This window comes from Ischnura elegans, chromosome 3 (genome assembly GCF_921293095.1).
Source record: "Ischnura elegans chromosome 3, ioIscEleg1.1, whole genome shotgun sequence".
Classification (NCBI taxonomy): Eukaryota; Metazoa; Arthropoda; class Insecta; order Odonata; family Coenagrionidae; genus Ischnura; species Ischnura elegans.
Genome location: NC_060248.1, coordinates 137,190,829 through 137,211,319, shown reverse-complemented (window position 1 = coordinate 137,211,319; position 20,491 = coordinate 137,190,829). Strand labels below are relative to the sequence as shown.

The window sequence follows — 20,491 nt, the reverse complement described above, 5'->3', positions numbered from 1 at the left end:
CGATAGCTACCGACCGTAGCGAGAATGTTATGAATCATTGTGAATTGTAAGTTCTCAATAGGTAAATAATACTATATCATGAATTCTAATTACCATGATATAGTACTATTTACCTATTGAGAACTTACAAAACTTACTCGGCCACTTAAATAACTCTGCGAAAAATGAGATTCTCATGGCTAATTCACTCATCCCCAACATCCCACGTAAGACACTGCCTCCAAAAGGCGCCTTAAAGGTGCCTTTTTTAAGGCAAGGCACTGCCTTCAAAAGGCACACACAAGGCGCCTATAAGGTGCCTATCATCTTCTAGCTTAAATGCGCCTTTTAGGCGCCTTGAGAAGGCACCTCAAAAAGGCTACTTGAAGGCACATGTAAAAATTTTACTTCGACAGTGCCTTCAAAGGTTGTACAATGGAATCGCATTTATGAACCAATATCCAGTACAAATATCGGCTACACCAGTTACAATTTTTCCAATTTATATAAATACAGGGTTCTGAAGCATAACTCAAAAAAATAATATTACTTGCTTTTACACACGAGATATTAATACAGCAAAATATAAAAAATGACTAACTCAATTTTCAGGACATATCTCTGGAGCACTTACCCCTTCAATGACCCCTTGACTCTGACATGAAACAATTATGCAATCTATCACCATGATATCTACTATAATATGGTTCTATATGCAGCCTAAGACATAAGTAAATTAAAAAATTATCCAAATAACAAATGTCATTTATTCAAGACAAGATTTCTATGGACATTAATTGCTCAGCCATTTCCCAATTGCATTTATATATAGCCTCTTTACCGATTGTACCAAAATGATAATCTTGAAAATATCTGCACCATGCACCTAGGGGATAAAGAATGAAATTTCCAAATAAGAACTTTGAATGTTTACTTCAAAATTAACAAGAAACTTCAATGGTAAATATGAAAATTAAAAAACTAGCCCAAGTAGTAAATAGAAAGACTTACCTTGAATGAAATTTAAAGTTTCTGTAGATTTCAAGCCCTTTTATTTGCCCTTTTGTTGACTGAATGTTAATTAACAGAAAGCCCTACTGTGAACACTTTCCTCACTAGGGGCCAACATATTTCTCTGTAGTTGTCACCCCCAACTGTGCTGAAATGATGCACCTGCATTGAAAATATATTCCAGCATTAGACATTAATAATTAGGAATAGGGGGCACAGTTAAACACCATTAAAACTGTTTTTATTGATTATCCATCCATTTGAGATTTTATTTAGTACTCGGGAGTTTTGAGGTCAATAAATAATTAAGGTCAGGTGAAAACATGCGATTATAATTGCCTTAAGGCCTGGTTACACAATACATTAACACATACGGGTTAATGTCTAAATGTATGAATGCGTGAATGAACACGAAAATGTACCGTATAACCACCAAACTTCTGTGAATGTATGCACTGAAAATAGAGCCTGTTCTAATTTGGTTCATGCATTTGTACATGTTCCATTTGGGTCCACCAAAATCATTCACGCAAACATACATTAACTTGTACGCATTAATGTACCGTGTAACGAGGCCTTTTAACAATCATAAAATGAGTGAAATTGAGCCATGGTATTGTTTGATATCCACTAAAATCTCTGGTTTAATTAAGTTTAAAGATTGACTGATTAAAAATACCTCATTCATTGGTGATATGCTCCAATATTGAACTGAAAAATTTGCGAGCATAACATGCAAATACATCAATGAATCTCTATTTTAGTTAACACTCTTCCTAACTGTTTTAACAGACTATATTGCTATCTTTATTATGTATTTAAATTGACAATGGTGTCAATTGACACCATTTCAAGATTCTTTAGCCAAAAACATAAAAATCATAATAGTGGAACAAGTTTGGCTGTGGGATGGGGTTACAAGGGTTTTCTGGTTCAGAAATCATTCTTGGGTCTTTAGGCATAGGAAAAATAGCCATGTTGCACCACATGCATAGGCCATTAAAGTTGTATTGTCCCTTGGTACACATGGAATGCAAAAGCAATGCTGAAAAGTCGATTTAGGGAAAGTATGGACAAGGCTACGCCTATGATAAGGGCTAATTTCTGAAAGCCAGTATCGTAAAAGAAAGACAGTACTTGCAACTTGGCATTAGGCGGTTAACATAAGTTCCCTATTAAAAGTATTGACTGACCGTAAAAGCATCAAAGCAGCATTCTAATTATGCATCCTTTTTCATGGTCCTTTTTCACCTCCTCGGGCTCTTCATGTCCAGGACCTCGATAAATGTTCTTTGATCCTCATTAGGGGTCGATCTGGAGAGGCTGCGATTTCATAATCCTGGCATTCTAGTATATGAGGCGTCACTATGTTTCCTTTATTCTCAAAGGGCCACGCATCATATTCCAAGTTTATGTAGTTTTCTGCATCCTCTTCCAACTGTAAGGAATTTGTGAAAAATGTACAAAAGCACAAATTGATACCTAAAAGATAATGATCGGAGAGAGTTAAATTGATGGCTATGTCTTGAACATCTTATTAATTACTATGATTATTCGACATATTCCCAATGGTTATTCATTTTCAATAAAAACCCTTCATGTACATTTGTTAATTGAGATTGAGACTAATGCTTTAATGTCATAAAGAACTGCTATCAAAGTGGGTTCTACTGCGAGAACCCTGATATTTCCACTTAATCCGTCTAAGTAATTGTATTTTTACTATGCCAGCGAAAGCAAAGATCGTGCTAAATTGTAATTACACTGATAATATAATTATGAATAACCTTATATAATTATTTGAATGTAATTAGAGGTTCATTAGCCATACATAGTACGTACTACACAATCGTAATAGAACACAAGGGTACATTCAAAGTTCGGTGATTTACAAAAAAATATTCCATTTACTTACATTTACATGATCAGCACCGCAGAGATGGGTTGATGCTGACAGAAGCATCTCCTTATATGTCTTCGTCCCACTAAGAGCCACTGTTTCAGGGAAATCTGTACACAGAAACCTATTCCGACGTAGATTTTATTGTGCAGGAAACAATATTCTTCGTATCCCTTTTCGCCAGACTTCACTGCGAAATACGGATTATTTTCCTCTTCCGCAGCGTACTTCAACGTAAATTTGCTAGCAAAACAAGTTTTTATAGCACAGCTAAACTCTCTAAGTCACTAAATAGAGCCAGCTACGGAAGTAAACACAAGTAAACAAAAGAGTAGCAATGGCTGTTGGGTACTCAAGATGGCCGCCGGTCGTTTTGGCGCAAGGTTCAAAGTACGATTTTTAATCCGAAATATTAAAATAAGTTCGTCATGGGCAAAAATTTGTAACTTGAGTTTTTTATATGGCAAATATATATTTTCTGTAAATACAAAAAGTAGTGCAAATACTTGCTTGTCCCTGTTTGCACATTTTGTTGCTTAAAGTAATTTGTTGGATTTATTGTGGTGGATCACTTATGAAGAGAATTGCGTCAAACGCGATTATATTGATGTATTACTAAAATTCTGATTAAGTGTATATTATTAACATTTTATAACCAAGCTTCCAGTTTTATTGTAAAAATGAAAGTAACTGTTTTAGTGATTAAACGGGCCCTTTCCCATACATGTTTGCATATTGTATTCACTTGTGTAAATTGTATACCGTGTACACAATGTGTAAATTGCTATGGCTCTAAAAATTTATATAAAATTTGTAAATTTATTGCACAATTTTTATAGAGGTAATACAACTGTTCGGTAAACTTATCATTCGTATTGCCGCCGAGTGGTGCATTTTGTTTTTCTTTTGTTTTGTTTGTGTTCGCCGTAAGAGGGCAAAAGGTTCTCTTTTTTTGATCCTCGAGACGAGGACAGTTGTTAGCAAGGACTAATACGAGACGCGTGCTTGTGCTTCGAATAACCGAGGAGGAGCTGCCTCGGAGACCACGCGCCAGCTCGCCATGGCATTGAAGCCTCCGAATTTCGTGAGTACCATTCGGCGGCAATCCAGTGTAATACAGTCCACTCTCCCCCTTTTTGATTATTAAACATTTTTTGGTCCTTCGGGCCGGATTTTGGCTTACCGAATCGCATATTTGTTGGGTGGATCCATTTGGTGAATCCACAACGTAATCATTTTGTTGGTTATCATATTTGAAATCATTATTTGTCGTGGCGAGTGCTTGGGGAAATATTTCTTTCCTGTTGATTCATTGGTATTTTTGCTATTCTTTGGTCGTTTTCTTTGGATTTGTGTCAGGCATTTCCATTTGTGTAGCATTGTTTCTTATTCATTTGAGTGAAGTTGATTTATCATGTGCGATAAAGAGAAGAGTAGTAGGCTTCTGAGGAGATTTCGATTTACTAAATCTAAATTTGAAGAGAACATGCGTATCATTGAAAAGTTACACGAAATATCCATGACGGTCGAAGGCAACGCGGTGGATAAAGACCTTTTTGAGAGTAGGTTTTTGCTACTCGATGATCAGTATAAGTCATTCGTTGAATTATCGGATCAATTGCGGGAAATGACAATTGATTTAGAGCTAGATGAGGAAGAGGCACCACAGCTAAAGGCATTCGATAAGGTAGAAGGCTACTACCACGAAATACGAGCTGTGGCAAGACGTGTTCTGATTCGGGAGGTACCTGCAGCGTCAAATAGAGCCTCTTCGAATGAATCCGACGATAGAACGGTACATTTACCCAAAATTACGCTGCCTTCCTTCGATGGGAAAATTGAGAATTTCAAGCCGTTTTTTGATGTGTTCAATAGTCTTGTTCACCTAAACACTAAATTAACTGACATTGAAAAATTCCATTATTTGGTGTCAAGCGTACGAGGTAATGCCCACAGGCTTGTTACTAGTTTGCCGCTAATCGCTGAAAACTATCAAATAGCGTGGAAAACTTTGATCCAACAGTACGAGAATAAACGCCAGTTGGCGTTTCATTATTTAGATAAGTTGTTTAACTATCCATGTTTGAAGAATACTTCTCTGGATTCTTTGCAAAAGTTCATCGAAACATACTCTGAAAATGTGATTGCTTTGCAGACGATGAACATACCTAATTTGGGTGAATTTATTTTGTTCTATTTAGCATCTCGAGTTATGGATCAAGACACTAGGAAACATTTTGAACTTGAGAATAACCGGGTGGACTTTCCATCGGTTCACACGCTTTTAAAATTTGGTCGCGACTACGTTAACGTTCTCCGATCATCGGGAGTAAAGGAGAGCGCACAGTCTATATCATTGAAAGAAGTTAGTTCATCAACCAAATCTTTTGCAAAGAAAACATCTCATTTCCATGTAGCCAAGGTAGAGAAGTTATCATGCCCTGTTTGTTCGCGTGATCATAAGATATATCAATGCGAGAAATTCATTTCTCTATCGATGACGAAGAGAAGGGAATTGGCGAAAACAAAACGGCTGTGCTACAATTGTTTAGGAGAGAAACATTCCTCTAAGCAATGTCTTTCCAAAAACCTTTGTAAAGTATGTAATAATAAACATCATACCTTAGTATGCAATCGAAACTTGTGCTACGACAATGTAGTCCACAAATCTCAAGCCACAAGTGATAAGACACAGTCTTTAAATAATCGACCGGCTGCAGAACTTCTTAACACATTCACTGCTGGGCTAAATTTCTTTAGTCTCCCCGATGGCTGAAATGTTTTATTTCTTTAATATTCTCTTTTTGACGTATAGAAACTATATCTAAATACCTTTCTGCATTTTGGACTTTGTTTATAAAAAAAAACGACTTGCGACACAGTGTCGACTGCCGCCGTACGAAAGCCCCTCGAATAGGTTTTGCTTATGCAGTCCCGCAACACACGGGAATTCTTGCTTGTTCACATTCGCCATGGTATTCTGTATTTGTGGCAGGTTTTGTATTCATCCAGTTTCCTAAGAATTTGTATACGGGATCAATAGTTATAGATTATTTTAGTGCAAGTCATTTTTATGCATGCGCAAGCATTCGAAAGTGGCTTACGATCACGTTGCGTAGATCACCGCCAAGAGCGCGTCATAGTTTTTTGGGTACACGCAGAATATATCTCATAAAACAACAAGAATTCACTAGTGTATCGCTTAAAAATAGTTAATCTAAGTAACTCGCACACATACAACCAAATAAAAATTTATACATGAAATATAAATTATTGCAAAAAAGCGTAAAATGTAAAAAAAATCCATTTTCTCGGTTGGATTTTCCAAATAATGTTACTTTGTCAGATTCTCTTCTTATTCATGTCAGATCAATAAGTTAAGTTTCTTGTAAACTAAAGGTATATAGTTGAGATCCAAATCAATTTTTCAGTAACATTACACATTTTTTACCATCCATTACTTTTGGACATTGAAACCAAGTAGATTTTTCAGAAACATAAATATTTATTTCAACATCCTTATGAACACTTTTTTACAAGCGAAAAACATCTAATCATAAATTACAAATAGGTAAGATATTTTTTACAAAGAGCAATATGTAAAAATATCAGTACAGTCTTTCAATTATAACCATGAAATCGTTCAAAACAGCTTTCAATACATAATCCTGGTTTGCCTGGACATAGATCGCAGTAATAGTTCGACTCTATTCGCATGTTTGCATTTTTACATATGACACATCTCTTTCTTATTTTTCTATTTTTTTCATTTCGGGGAACTTCTTTCGGAACATGGATGTTTTTTGACTTGGGATTTTCTGCCCATGATTCTAGAGGTGGACGATGTTGATAAATTAGTGATTGAATCACACTATCCCGAAATTGCAAAAGAGTCAATTTTTCATTATTGCTGAAAATATTATACAGTATAAAGGCATTGTTCAGTATAACGTGGAATATGTGAACGCCAACTCTGGCATACCAGCGAAGAGTTTTTCTTTCACAGGGGTAGTATGCTAATAATTGGTCACATCTGTCGACCCCTCCCATAAACTCGTTATGCTTTACAGCCTCAGGTTTTTGAGTAACCTTACCAGAGCGGGATTTGTGTTCAGACATACGGGCGCCAAACTCTGAGGACACAATTAGAACGTCACGTTTGTCCCGCCATTTGAGAACACAGATGCCATTATTAGAGTAAGTTGCTTCTACATTACCAGGCTTCAACTTTTTTTGCACTATATCTGATGGGTTACCTTTCCGGTTCGCCTTCAAGGTTCCTGTTACGTATGTTTCACGATCAAGACAGTAAGCTGTTGGACCAACCCCAGAATAATAGTTATCCATATATATTGCATGGCCTACATCGAAGTGATCTTTTATAAGGTGTTTCACGACCTTTTCAACATGGCCAATTCCACCTACTACCTTATCAGCAGAACCACAATAAATTCTAAATTTCAATAAGAGACCGTTAGGATGTGTCAACATGTATAGTTTGATACCATATTTGTGCCTCTTAATCTGGATATATTGCCTGAAGAAAAGGCGTCCCCGCCATAACAACATTGACTCATCTATGCTCAACTCTTTAGAGGGATAATAAATGTCTGACATTCTTTGATGAAATAACTCCACCAATGGGTTGATTTTGAAAAGTGGGTCTGACGGTTTAGGTTCACCTTGCTGAGGATTTCTCGCAAAGTGAAGAGTGCTAAGAATAAGTAAAAATTTGTCGCGCCCCATGGCATTTCGGAAAAGGGGAAAGTTATACACCGAATTTTTCATCCAATAATGTGCAAAACTGGGTACATGAATATGACCAGAAAGATAAAGCAAACCCAAGAAAACCTCAAAATCATCACGGTTGATGTCTTTCCATCCATTTATGCGAGCTTTAGGTGAAACATTCTTAGATGAAAAATTTTGTGCCTGCAAATTTGTCTGCTGCAATATTAAATCGAATATTTGATCAGAAAATAACAAATAAAAATAATCTAGAGGTTTATTTCCTTGAGGAATTATTTTCAACCCAGAATTTCCTGAAAAAGGAATTTGTGCGGAAGGATGCGCGTTTTGACACCAAGTCGATATTGATGGTTGCCCTGCTACAGCTGGTGGTACATTTACAACAGCTGCACCCTGATCTTGCGACACTTGACTCCCGTGAGTGGGTATGGCTCGTGGGCTAGCTGACGGCATCACGGTTGTTACGGCAATAGATGGAGTTGCATTTGGAAAAAAATCAACATCACCTGCCTCTTCTTCATCATCATCACCTTCCTCATCTTCATCGGTGCATTCCACTGGGCTGGATTCCGAATCAGAATTGAGATCGTCGTCCCTGTCAGAATTCTGCAACGCATCGAGTAGCTCCTCGTCTGTCCACTGCTTTTTGACCAACACACGGGATTTTTTTTCTTAGGTGAAGGCGATTCGAACAGCAGGCCACTTGATGAGGATCCAGGCGACGTCAGTGCAGAGGAAGTGCCACGAACAACGGGGGATGGCTCGCCAGAAAAGTTCAAGGAATTAGATAAATGCCGTTTGACGCCATTTTTTGGATGATCCATGTCTAAAAAAATCATTGAAAAATAATCCAATGTAACGAATCCTTAATTCAATTAGTGCAAATATAATATACAGAATAATACTTCATTATTACTCGTTGCAAAAAGATATCATGTTATCCTATAAAAGTTTATCAAATCACACCAAATATTTATAAGAAAAGAAGTAGAACTTACCGTTGAAAAAGTGGACTGATCAGAAAAGAAAAAACAAGACGACTGCCGCCGGTAATATCCTTCTGTCTTGACGGATTCATAGCAAACACTGAACTAAATTTTTCTCCTTGGCAAAAAGAACCGGGCCTTTGAAGGTGGGGTACACTAAATTGACACATAATGTATCGATGTCCAGAAAACACCTCCACGAAAAAAATGTAGACATTTAGTGTAAAGCCGTTATAAGATACGAAAATGTTACACGATACGGGCAAGAAAGATGAAATTAAATACAAATTAATTTCTACCAAGTGAAATGAATCTAAATAAAATGTATGCGGTAACAAATTCCGAAAAAAAAATTCAGGAGCCAATGAACCCACCTTACAAATTGAGTATCTTGGCCGGCAACAAAAACTCTAAACTCACGGCGGAAACCACCGGAACTATCTGTTGAACTTTCTGAGGGCTGAGAATGCATCGGAAAGAAATTCGCTTCAAGCGAAACCAATACGGGCACTAAAAAATTAAAGCAGTCAACAGCGACGCACTGTCGACGCCCGCCGGCAGAAACAAACTTGCCATGCGACACAGTGTCGCACGCCGCAGTGAACGTGTTAAGAATACTGAATCAGTAAACTCTGAATCAGCTGTAGTCGAGGTGGATGGCTCGTCAAATTCAATTTCATGTTCTGCTTGCCAGATGAATTTGCATTATTCTATGGTTTTGTTGGGGACATGTCTTGTACTTGCAAGGAACAAGTCAGGAACGTTCATTCCTATTCGTGCTCTAATTGATCCTGCTTCTCAAGCGAGCTTCATTACAACGGACTGTCAGCAACGGCTAGGTATTCCTCGCAGATCATCGCTGGTCAATTGTTTTGGTTTAGCCGCTACTCCGATTACATCCACCAAGGGCACGGCCTCTGTAGTTATTCGACCGCGTCGACGGGGTCCTGAGCTTCAAGTAAATGCCATTGTTATACCAAAGATAAGCTCAACACAACCCACGGAGCAAGTCCCAGATAGAGTACGCCATCATTTTGAATTCCTAGAATTAGCCGATCCGGAGTATTACAAACCAGGGCCAGTTGATATTTTGCTTGGAGCAGATATGTTTTCTGATATAATGTTGGATAAGCCAGTGGTTCGTTCAAGTGGACTTCCCACTGCCTGGCCTTCGATTTTTGGGTATGTGCTTATTGGGCCATTAAACTCGGTGTCTTCTGCAACTCGTGACTCATCTAACATTTCTACTTGTCTTGTATCTTCGGAATCTGATCTCGATTTAACTCTTCAAAAATTTTGGAGATTAGAGGAAGCACCTATGGTTCATATTGTGTCACCGCAGGATGAGTTAGCAGAGGAAATGTTTGTTAATTGCCATTATCGAAAGCCAAGCGGCAGATATATTGTTCCTTTACTGCTTAAGAAAATAGATTGTTTGGCGGCATTAGGAGATTCTCAGACGACAGCCATTAGGCGTTACAAATTGCTGGAGAGGAAATTGAATGAGAATCCGCAAGGCAGAGATGAATATAACTCTATTTTGTCCGAATACATCTCACTAGGCCATATGTCTCAAGTCGGATGGGGTACCGGTAAATACTATGTACCGCACCATGCTGTATATAAAGAATGTAGTACGACTTCTCGAGTGAGAGTAGTTTTTGACGCATCTACCAAGACCACTACAGGAACTTCCCTTAATGATATGCTTCTGGTGGGACCCAAGCTTCACCAAGACATATCAGCCTTGATTATTCGTTTTCGCTTACATAAGGTGGCCTTAATAGGTGACATATGTAAAATGTACAGAATGATTGAACTTCGCCCTGAGGAGAGAGCGTATCAACACATAATATGGCGTCCAAATTCAGATTCTGATTTGCAAGAATACGAACTTAATACGGTGACTTTTGGCCTCGCCTCTTCACCTTACTTAGCTATGCGCACTATTAAACAGTTGTGCATAGATGAAGCTCTACGTTATCCTTGTGCAGCAGATGTTGTTTCACGGGACTTATTTGTAGATGATTTTGTTACTGGCACCGCATCTCCCCAAAAGGCAAAGAGTTTAATCACTGAAATAAATAATTTAATGAATGCGGGGGGATTTCAAGTCCGTAAATGGGCATCCAATTTAGTAGAGGTGTTACAAGAGCTTCCGTCTGATCTTTGCCAAATTGAAGTTAACCTTAACTATGATCAAGTTCCCTCAATAAAATTGTTGGGCATCTATTGGGAAGCCAAGTCGGACACATTTTGTTATCATGTACGACAATGGGAAACGCCCAATACCAAACGAGGCATTTTGTCCACAATCGCACGGATATTCGATCCATTAGGATGGATTGCCCCTATTGTTTTCTGGGCAAAATATCTAATGCAGAATTTGTGGAAATTAAAACTGGGTTGGGACGATGAACTTCCGTCTTCTACTTTGAAACTTTGGAAAGAGTTTGTGAAACAATTGCCATCATTGGTTGCTGTCAAAATCCCAAGGTGGATAGGAAAGGACACAACTTTGAATATTGAATGTTACATTTCCCAAATTCTTGGATTTTGTGATGCTTCTGAACGAGGGTACTGTGCTTCTGTGTACGTGCGAATGGGTGATTTAGCAGAAAAGGGAACTGTTCACTTAGTTTTGTCTAAGACGCGAGTTGCACCAATTAAAACTCAATCAATCCCTCGTTTGGAACTTTTAGGAGCTGTCCTGTTATCCAAACTTATAAAATTTGTATTTGATTGTATTTCTGGAATGGTGAAAATAACTCGCGTATTTGCGTGGACAGACTCTAGCACTGTTCTAACATGGTTAGACACCCCACCCCATCGTTTGAAAACCCTTGTTGCTCATCGTATCATGCAAATCAAGGAAAATGCAATTGGTATTACGTGGAATCACATTAAAACTCAAGATAATGCAGCAGATATAGGAAGTCGGGGCTGTTTGCCCAGTGAATTAGTTTATCAGCATTTGTGGTGGCATGGGCCCGCTTGGCTATCGGAACCCTTTGTTAATTGGAAAATCAGTTCTTTCCAACCAATTGAATTCAATCAACTATCGGAAAGTAAACATATTGTAGATTCCGCCTTCACAGTATTTCTGGAACCCGATTTGGAATTTATCAAACGTCACTCATCGTGGTCCAATTTGTTGAGAACTGTGGCATACTGTCGGAGATTTATTACCAACACAAGGGTTAAATCCAATAATCGCATCAGTGGATATCTGAAATTGAATGAAATCAATTCGGCATTGATACTTTGCACTCGAATGACTCAGCAATGTCACTTCAAGGAGGACATTTATCGGTTAAATCGAGGTCTTCCTTGTTCAGTTCCAATTCAACGCTTAAATCCCTTCCTTGATTCAGATGGTTGTCTCAGGGTGGGTGGGCGTCTTCAAAACTCAATTTTACCTTATAAACGGAAGCATCCATTGTTGCTACCCAAAAATAGTCATTTGACTCACTTGATAATAGACTATTATCACAAGGTGTATTTACACGTAGGGCCAGCTACCTTACAATATTTGTTAAATTTTAAATTTTGGATTATCTCTGCCCGAAGTGTAATCAGGCAGAGAATTTTTAAATGCATCCCTTGCTTCAAATTGCGTTGTGCTCCTAAAGTGCCTTTAATGGGAGGCTTGCCTTCTCCTCGTGGGCAACCTGCGCGTGCATTCTTGCACACCGGGATTGACTTTGCAGGACCGTTTTTAGTGAAGGAATCCTTGAGAAGGAATGCAATACAACAGAAGGCGTATATGTGTTTGTTCATTTGTTTAGCAACCAAGGCATGTCATTTAGAAATTGTATCTAGTCTCTCGTCAGAGGCATTTATTGCGGCTTTTGAGAGATTTGTATCGCGAAGAGGTCTGTGCTCAGATGTTTACACTGACTGTGGCACCAATTTTGTCGGCGCAAATAGGTATTTGACCGGATTAAACAAACAGTTTCAAACCTTATTAAAGTGTAATGAAATTTCGGATAAATACTCCATCACAAATATCACTTGGCATATGAATCCCCCTGAGGGACCTCACTTTGGCGGTCTGTGGGAAGCAAATATCAAGTCGGCAAAAGGTTTGTTAAAAAGGACAGTGGGTAGCCAGATTTTAACCTTTGAGGAACTATCAACCTTATTTGCCAAAATTGAAGCGATATTAAACTCCAGACCATTGATCTCTTTGCCATCGGATCCCAACGAGTTGGAAGTTTTAACACCTGGGCATTTTTTGATTGGCACACCATTAGTGGCTATTCCCGAACCAAGCCTTTTAGATGTTAAAATCAACAGAGTAACCCGATGGGAACTTGTGAAACGAATTTCTCAACATTTCTGGAATCGATGGACGAACGAGTATCTATCCACATTGCAATCTAGGTCAAAATGGATTTTAGAAAATCCAAATTTAGAACGAGGAGATTTAGTGATTCTTAAAAGGGAGAATAGTCCTCCTTTGCAATGGCCGTTGGCAAGAATTATTGATGTTCATCCAGGAACTGATGGACGAGTGCGAGTTTGCACTGTCCGAACAGCGTTTGGTAATTTTAAACGCCCAGTCTCAAAACTGGCCAAACTGCCTGTTCAATAATGTATTTTTCCTTTCTTTTGTATGCTCTGGTTCTCTTTTATTTCGTATGCTAGGGCAATTGTTCATTTTCTTGTACATATCGTTGCTTAGGAACATTCGTGCTGAACCTTTCCCTTCCGTGGGCTGCCCATTTGTACTAAGTCTCTGATGATGGCCCCCTTCAGAGTGAAGAACCTAATTTATAACCTCACCTTTGTTCATTATATTCCCAGGTTCAGTTAGCACGCTCTTTTGTAGTTTCTTCATATTTCCCTAAGCACTCATGACGTTACTTGTTTATCATTATTATAAAAATTGGCACCCAATTTTGGTGGGTGGGTTATGTTCGGTAAACTTATCATTCGTATTGCCGCCGAGTGGTGCATTTTGTTTTTATTTTGTTTTGTTTGTGTTCGCCGTAAGAGGGCAAAAGGTTCTCTTTTTTTGATCCTCGAGACGAGGACAGTTGTTAGCAAGGACTAATACGAGACGCGTGCTTGTGCTTCGAATAACCGAGGAGGAGCTGCCTCGGAGACCACGCGCCAGCTCACCATGGCATTGAAGCCTCCGAATTTCGTGAGTACCATTCGGCGGCAATCCAGTGTAATACAGTCCACTCTCCCCCTTTTTGATTATTAAACAACAACTGTACACAGATTTGCACAAAATGTGTACGTTGCACGCATTCCGTATGGCAATTGTGTACTTTCTATAGAATTTACATATTTTATACGTCCTATACAACTATATACATATGTATATAAAAATTTTACATTGTTTATACCATGTATAGAAATTATGTACAAATTTTTCATTGGGGTGCCTGCTAAAGGCAACTGAAAGGCGCCTTTAAAGCGCCTTGAAAAAGGCACAGGGCACTAGCGCCTGCTCTAGGCACCTGAAAGGCGCCCTCAAGGCGCCTTTTGGAGGCAGTGTCTTACGTGGGATGCAGCATTCATAAGTGGATCGTACTCACTTGGAAACCTTGAGATGTTAATAAGAGTAAATTCTTACTAAGTTTGACACTAAATATGACATCACATGGCCCATGAGCATTGAAAATCTTACCCTAAAGCCTGATGAAATAAGATTTTTTTCAATAAAAATTGCCGATGAAACAGGATTGCTAACACATCTGCTATTATTATGATCGAATTCACCAGAACGCGAGCAATAATTAACATATAGTTCAGTCTCAGCTACTAAAACGTACCCGTACCAGGCGCTTGAGTATTTGAAAAATTATTTCGGATGAGTATAAAAGTCTCTATGTCACTGCAGTAGATGTATCAACCAATTAAAAAAATATGAAAGTCCAGCCAAATCACCAGCATAAACATTTGTAAAATAAAATATGATATCTCTTATATCACACATCCGATTTTATACTTACTTTACATGAAGTCATCACCACAAGAAATTTGAAGAGGCAGGAAAGAAAAAACCACAGAAATACAATACAGATATCATGTATTTTCTTTAGTTAATCACAATAATATTTTCAATTTTCTCTTCTAATCCAGATCTAATTTGGCGAAACAATTACTCTTATTCTCTTTCGAATAGAAAATTATTTAAAAAGAGGACTGGCCGATACATAATACCTATCTTCAATACTTTCTCCGATGAACGTCCACTATCACAGCACCCACTTGCACAAAACAAATCCACATCCACTAATATGTCACTTCTGTCACAATGTCTGTCTTCTTGGCGACAGGTAACAGTGAAGCAATGGTACCTTCCTCCAATCTGGGCACCTTCAATTCAGCAAGAATTTTCTCCTCGTCTTCTCGTCCAAGGCCACAGATTACTTTCTGATATCACAATGGTGCGATGTGAAGCTCACACACCTAAAATTGATAAATAATTAAATACCATGTAACTTACTGGGTTACATCATTTCCAATCTTTGGTATTTCTGAATGAGAAATCAAATTACTAGGCTCGTAAATATAGTAAATATTTGTATAGCTGAATATTTTTAAAAAATTTAAACTATAGCATAAGGTAATTTGAAATTATGAAAGCCGACGTGTAATACACCATAGGGCAAGCTAGGAAACAATATTCGATTCTATAAACTTGGCTGCTTATTCCTAGTTTCTCCTTGAACCACACGTTTACCGAATGAATTAATACAAAAAAGACAACTAAAATGCAAGAATTTTCAAAAGAATTGCTGCTACAATATTATGAATCACCATTTTCAGTACTGAAGTGATGCTGGTGATGCGTCAACATCCCGAAGCCATTTATAACTTAAAATTAGATCGAAATAATTACAGCGAGAAAGAGTACCATACCTTAACATACCTTACTATTTTTCGTAGAGGTGAAATGTTTTCTTCTTATCGCCCAAATGCACTTCTTCTTCAACTCAGGACCTTTTGGAAAGCTAAAAACTTAACCGTATCCCGGAGTTGCCTTATATCCCGGCAATACACACACGAAAGGCATTTTTAACAAAATATCTCACAAACACGTTTCTGAAGCCCAGTGAATGAAATTAAAGAATAAGGGAAACTTCACTATTACCAGACACTATTTTTCACCAACTTAACCTCAAAAATCCCTGAAATGTGGTGAGACGTAGCGTGAACAACGCGATCTCCAAAGGCTTGTGCCCTTGTGCAGGTTTGTGATCGGGCCTCCTTCGTAGGAGATAATATGTCACCACCCGCGAAAGAAAATAATCCCAGACCGAATACAGTTTTATCGATGAGATACAATTTTATCGATACATATGAATTTGCCAGTCCTCTTGTATCTTTTTTCGTCATTAGAGGAAATAAAGAAACAAAACCTTTTTAGTAACTTCCTAAGCGCTATTTCTTGTATCTGATGATCCACCCTCGTATTCAGATACGTAAAATTCCTGTGCTGTCTGGGATCTAATTGAGTTTTGTAAGATGCATCATTTGCATTTGCTATCGCGGAATTAATAAATTAATATCAAATTCCATTGGCCGTCTTAAATTATTAATTGTAAATAACAATAAAAGTATTTCAAATAAATGAAAGCAATTGAAAATTTAGAATTGGCGGATCAAAAACTTTGGAAATGCGTGAAATATATACGTAATAATCACATCGTCATTGATTTTGGCCAGCTGTTTTCGATTTGCGACCACTGTGCGACGTCACGCTGACGTTGAAATCACCTTTGTCTCTGACGAGCTTGTTCTGCTCTCCCTGGAGCTCGGCTTGCCTAGCTGCGTTGATAGCTTCGGGGAGGGTTAGAGTGAGTTTTAACTGAGGGGGCTCACTGTCTCTCGCGTGCCACCTACAATGTGATGACGTATCAGTTCCTCTTTTATCGATCCGAATTCGCAATGCTCCGCAAGCGAATGCAAATCAAGTAGTGAACAAGTCCCCCACCTGTTGCACCCTTGAATTGAATTTTAGTGTCGAGGAAATTGCACCATGATCTCCTCACTTTTCTCACTCATTAAGAACAAAAGACTGTCTATCAGCTCCCACTGGGTTTTTCCCATTAATCCCGTGACGGACAAATACGCAGAAACCTTTTTTCCTAAACTACCCATGATACGGGTACCGAAAAATTAAGCGGATTAAGATAATTAAGTTGCACCGCTGACAGTTATCGGCGATTGTTTGCTTGATTTTCCCTCCATTCCAGTAAAGTTAGAACTCGAAAAATTACCAGGCAACCAAGAAATAGTTTATCACCGCCGAACCCATTGCTGCCATCCTTTGAAGTTGGAATAGAGAGAGATAGAGAGAGAGAGTGGGAGAGACGTTGACCTTGAGAGTTGTGAGGGATGAGATCGGGATGTATGTTCCTTGTTGATGCATATATCGATTCTTTTGTTAGTTACGATTGTAGGGTCGATCCCTTCAATCTTACGACAAAACAAATACTATTTTATGTTGATGGGGATCATTTAAATGAATTACTCCTAAATTTGCATTCATAATTCTTAAGATTTCAATGCAATAATTTGTTCCTTTGGCTAATGCTGAAGAATCCTTATCACAAAACTTTGCGTAAAGAACTATACATAATATTGTGATTATTTTATTCTGCGTTGCCTGCAGTGCTGCCTCATAGCTATTTAACGCAACCGGCCTGTTGTGGTTTCAAGACAGTCATTCACTGAAGAATGAAACTGCAATTTTTCGGGGTCAGAAATGGTCTTATAATGGATTAACCCCCAAGTGTCCTTTATACTCCCCCCCCCCCCACCCCCCCCCCCAAAGTTACTTTGACCGAGTGAGAGCGCTGTTCAAAAGATGGCGCCAGGAGTGCGGAATAATTCGAAGACTGCACGAGGGGTGCGGTCCAATGAATGCTACTTTCGCTACCAGACGCTACAGACGGAAGTGCTCCGAAGCACCGGTCCATAGGCGCTACGTTCGCTACGAGAATTTCTTTTCGGACCGGTCAGGAGCGAAGTCAAGATGGCGGAAATGAACGAGGGTGGGCAAACTGGGATTATGAAATCGAAGATGTGGTTTTAATTGCGAATTGAGGTGACTATGATCATTGAATATTAATAAATATGTTTGAATATCATTAAAATGAATTTTATTTTTCAATATCGAGGCTCCACATAGTAAAGGAAGAAACTTTGGACTGTATTTCTCACACCAACCCTCGCCTACCCTTCTCAATGAAACTCATTACCCTAGTAAAGGAAAAAGTAGGTACTCTACCGTTTTCCCAGTTGAAACATATTAACTTATAATGGTTAACGACTATTAAAAAACATTAATCTATTTCATGTATATCCTATTTTTCTTCAGATTTTAATTTATGGCATGAGTAAATTTGTCGATATATGTTCTTACAATCCTTTCTTTATATTACATGCCCCTTTTAATAATTTTTGTTGCCTTTTGTATGTAAAGGCTGCTTCCAAAGACATTTGAGTTCATTTTGGGGGAGATACGAGAATGTTTGTCGATATTTAGTTCTTGCTATATATTTATTTAAATCACCATTAAATTTACATCTATTTACTAAGTGCGTCTACTCCGTTACTTCGTAGTCACTTATATAGGAGAAAGGCGTCCATATTCAGCGTCCATCATCTGCAACGTGAGTAAACTCTCCATTGCCTCAGTGCATTCCCTTCGAATTTCCGCCAAAAATTGACTCGCTCCTCCGCTGACCCAAGTTTTCAGGGGAGCGTCTGGAGCTGGTCCGGAGCGAGGCGGGAAACGGGTGTATGACGTTTGCCGTGACGTCACAGCCTAACCTGTAGCGCTCCGTAGCGAATAACGGACCGCTTGGTGGCGCTCCGAAGCATTGGTAGCGTTCAACGGACCGCACCCGAGGTGTAAATAAGAGCCGCGAGATGTCAGCCTTGGCTGCGGGCATTCCCAAGGTCGAGTCCATAGAGTTTACATTACTAAGGAGGCCCCACTAGGTGGCGGGAGCAGTCATAATTTGAACACGGGTCCCGCGCATTAATTCAAACTCCAACTTTTGCCACTTGTGGCGCGACCGACACTACCATCATCCCCTTTATTTGGCTTGTTGTCAGTGGCGGCTTATGAGTGATCGGCTGTTATCATCCTCTGTGAGCCGAGAATTTCACCGATTTTGGTGTTTTTTTTAGTGTTTCTCCACCAGTAAGATATTTACGAAATATCATGGGTAAATCTCGGTGTTTTGTGCCCGGATGCAGCTCCGGCTACGATTGGGAGCTGAGGGAAAATAATCGGTTGGGGATACAGGACCATAGCAAGAATTTTTATCATACAGACTGTCCCAAGGGTCGTGTGTCATTTTTGACCTGTAATTTTAGTAGCTTTGCATGGAGCAATATTCATGAAAATTGTCACACTTATGGGGAAAGGTCCTAAGTTTTGTTGAGTGTAAGCAAAATTTTACAATTTTGACCTTTTGACCTCACAAAGTGGGTCCAAACCAAAAATTTGAATTTGCCTTATGGGGTTTCAATGTTAAAAAAATCGAGATAGACAAAAGTGTGAATTTCATTAACCAATATGTCAATTCTTATGTTTTCGGACACGAGAAATCCGAAAATAACACTTTTATTTACGAATATTCAACCGTTGACCCAGTAAGGTCACCGTCAAGGTCATAAGGGTGGCAAAAGGAATAGCATACCAACAAAGGTGTCGATCCATGGGTTTTGTAGGGTGCCCAAGTCATTGGTATTGTCCAAATACCCGTATTATTCACTAATTGACCTCCGAGGGTCACCACGGGGGTCAAAGGTCATAGAGTTAAAAGTCGGGCAATCATAAAAACCAAGGGGTCAAACCATAGGTTTTGAAGGGTGCCAAAGTCGGTTAGGCTGTTCGTAGATCCGTATTGTTGATATTTTGACCTCCGACTGGCCCTTAGGGCCAGTTTCACCAACCCGGATAATCTACTTATCTCGGATAATTTTCTTGAAAAACCGAGATAATACAAAAATCGCGTTTCACCAGCAACATTAACTTGGTTTTGGAGAGTTATCTCGGTTAATACTTTTACTGACGATATCCCTCCGCGTAAAGGCTATTATCCGAGTTAACCAGTGTGTCATGGCGTTGATGCGAAGGCGACTTCATCAGCTCTTGGAAGATTCGAGTGATAGCGAGGAAGAGTTCGAATATTATTATCCAAGGTGACGTCCAAGATGGATAAAGGAACGCGCAGATTATTTTGACACCTATGATGATGTCGATTTCGTCATTCATTTTAGGTTGACGAAAGAATCTGCAATGGCTGTTCTTGCTCTCATCGAACAGGAGTTGGAGTTTTTCACGGACAGGTAAGGCCCTTTCCTGATATTATGATAGAATTAACATCTGTTATCAAAAGATAACATTTATGACAGACAATTGCTATAGTTATATCATTATCTTGGCTATTTATATGACCATATGAAATGTATACGTTGGTTGCCGTAACTCATTTGTTGACGAAGAAGTGATTGTTTACATTCGTGGATATCCTTAATGTTCAATCCAGTGTCTTTAAAATCATTTATAAAGAGGTTTTCGTGATTAATTTCGCTCTTCTAGCAGTAGTTCGTTATTAGAATAACACCTTGAACCGAAACTCACGCATGTAAAAACGGACGGTCTTCACCACAGACAAATTTACGTTCACTCAAGCAATAACCGATGAGTTATGAGATGAACTAAGCAATGTCGGGGAAGTTTGTAAAGCTTTTATGCGTATTCTTATTGTTTTTATTGTAATACCGCAGCGATTTATCAATGATGGTTATTATAAATAATTGTAGGGCTGTCGAAATTCTAATTATTCCCCATTTATCTTTTTCCCTACAAAAGCGCAATCAT

General features: G+C 38.7%; 1 protein-coding gene and 1 long non-coding RNA gene across 2 annotated transcripts; one reads left to right on the top strand and one right to left on the bottom strand.

Annotated features, from left to right (window-relative positions):
• Positions 1-675: 675 nt before the first annotated feature.
• Positions 676-3,182, bottom strand: LOC124155146. The gene is made up of 4 exons (XR_006864161.1): positions 2,906-3,182; positions 2,184-2,428; positions 991-1,152; positions 676-865 (listed from the first exon to the last, which is right to left on the bottom strand). It is a non-coding gene; the product is annotated as an uncharacterized LOC124155146 (long non-coding RNA).
• Positions 3,183-9,199: 6,017 nt separating this feature from the next.
• On the top strand, positions 9,200-19,960 carry LOC124155305. The gene is made up of 2 exons (XM_046529022.1): positions 9,200-11,436; positions 19,888-19,960. Exons 1-2 carry the CDS (start codon positions 9,200-9,202, stop codon positions 19,958-19,960), a joined length of 2,310 nt encoding a protein of 769 aa, XP_046384978.1.
• The last annotated feature ends 531 nt before the right edge of the window (positions 19,961-20,491 follow it).

Bases quoted from the DNA above. Each gene is read 5' to 3' on its own strand.
- LOC124155305 (XM_046529022.1), top strand. From the start codon at position 9,200: ATGCGACACAGTGTCGCACGCCGCAGTGAACGTGTTAAGAATACTGAA. The intron at 11,437-19,887 runs GTTAGACACCCC...CATTCATTTTAG, and splicing joins TCTAGCACTGTTCTAACATG to GTTGACGAAAGAATCTGCAA.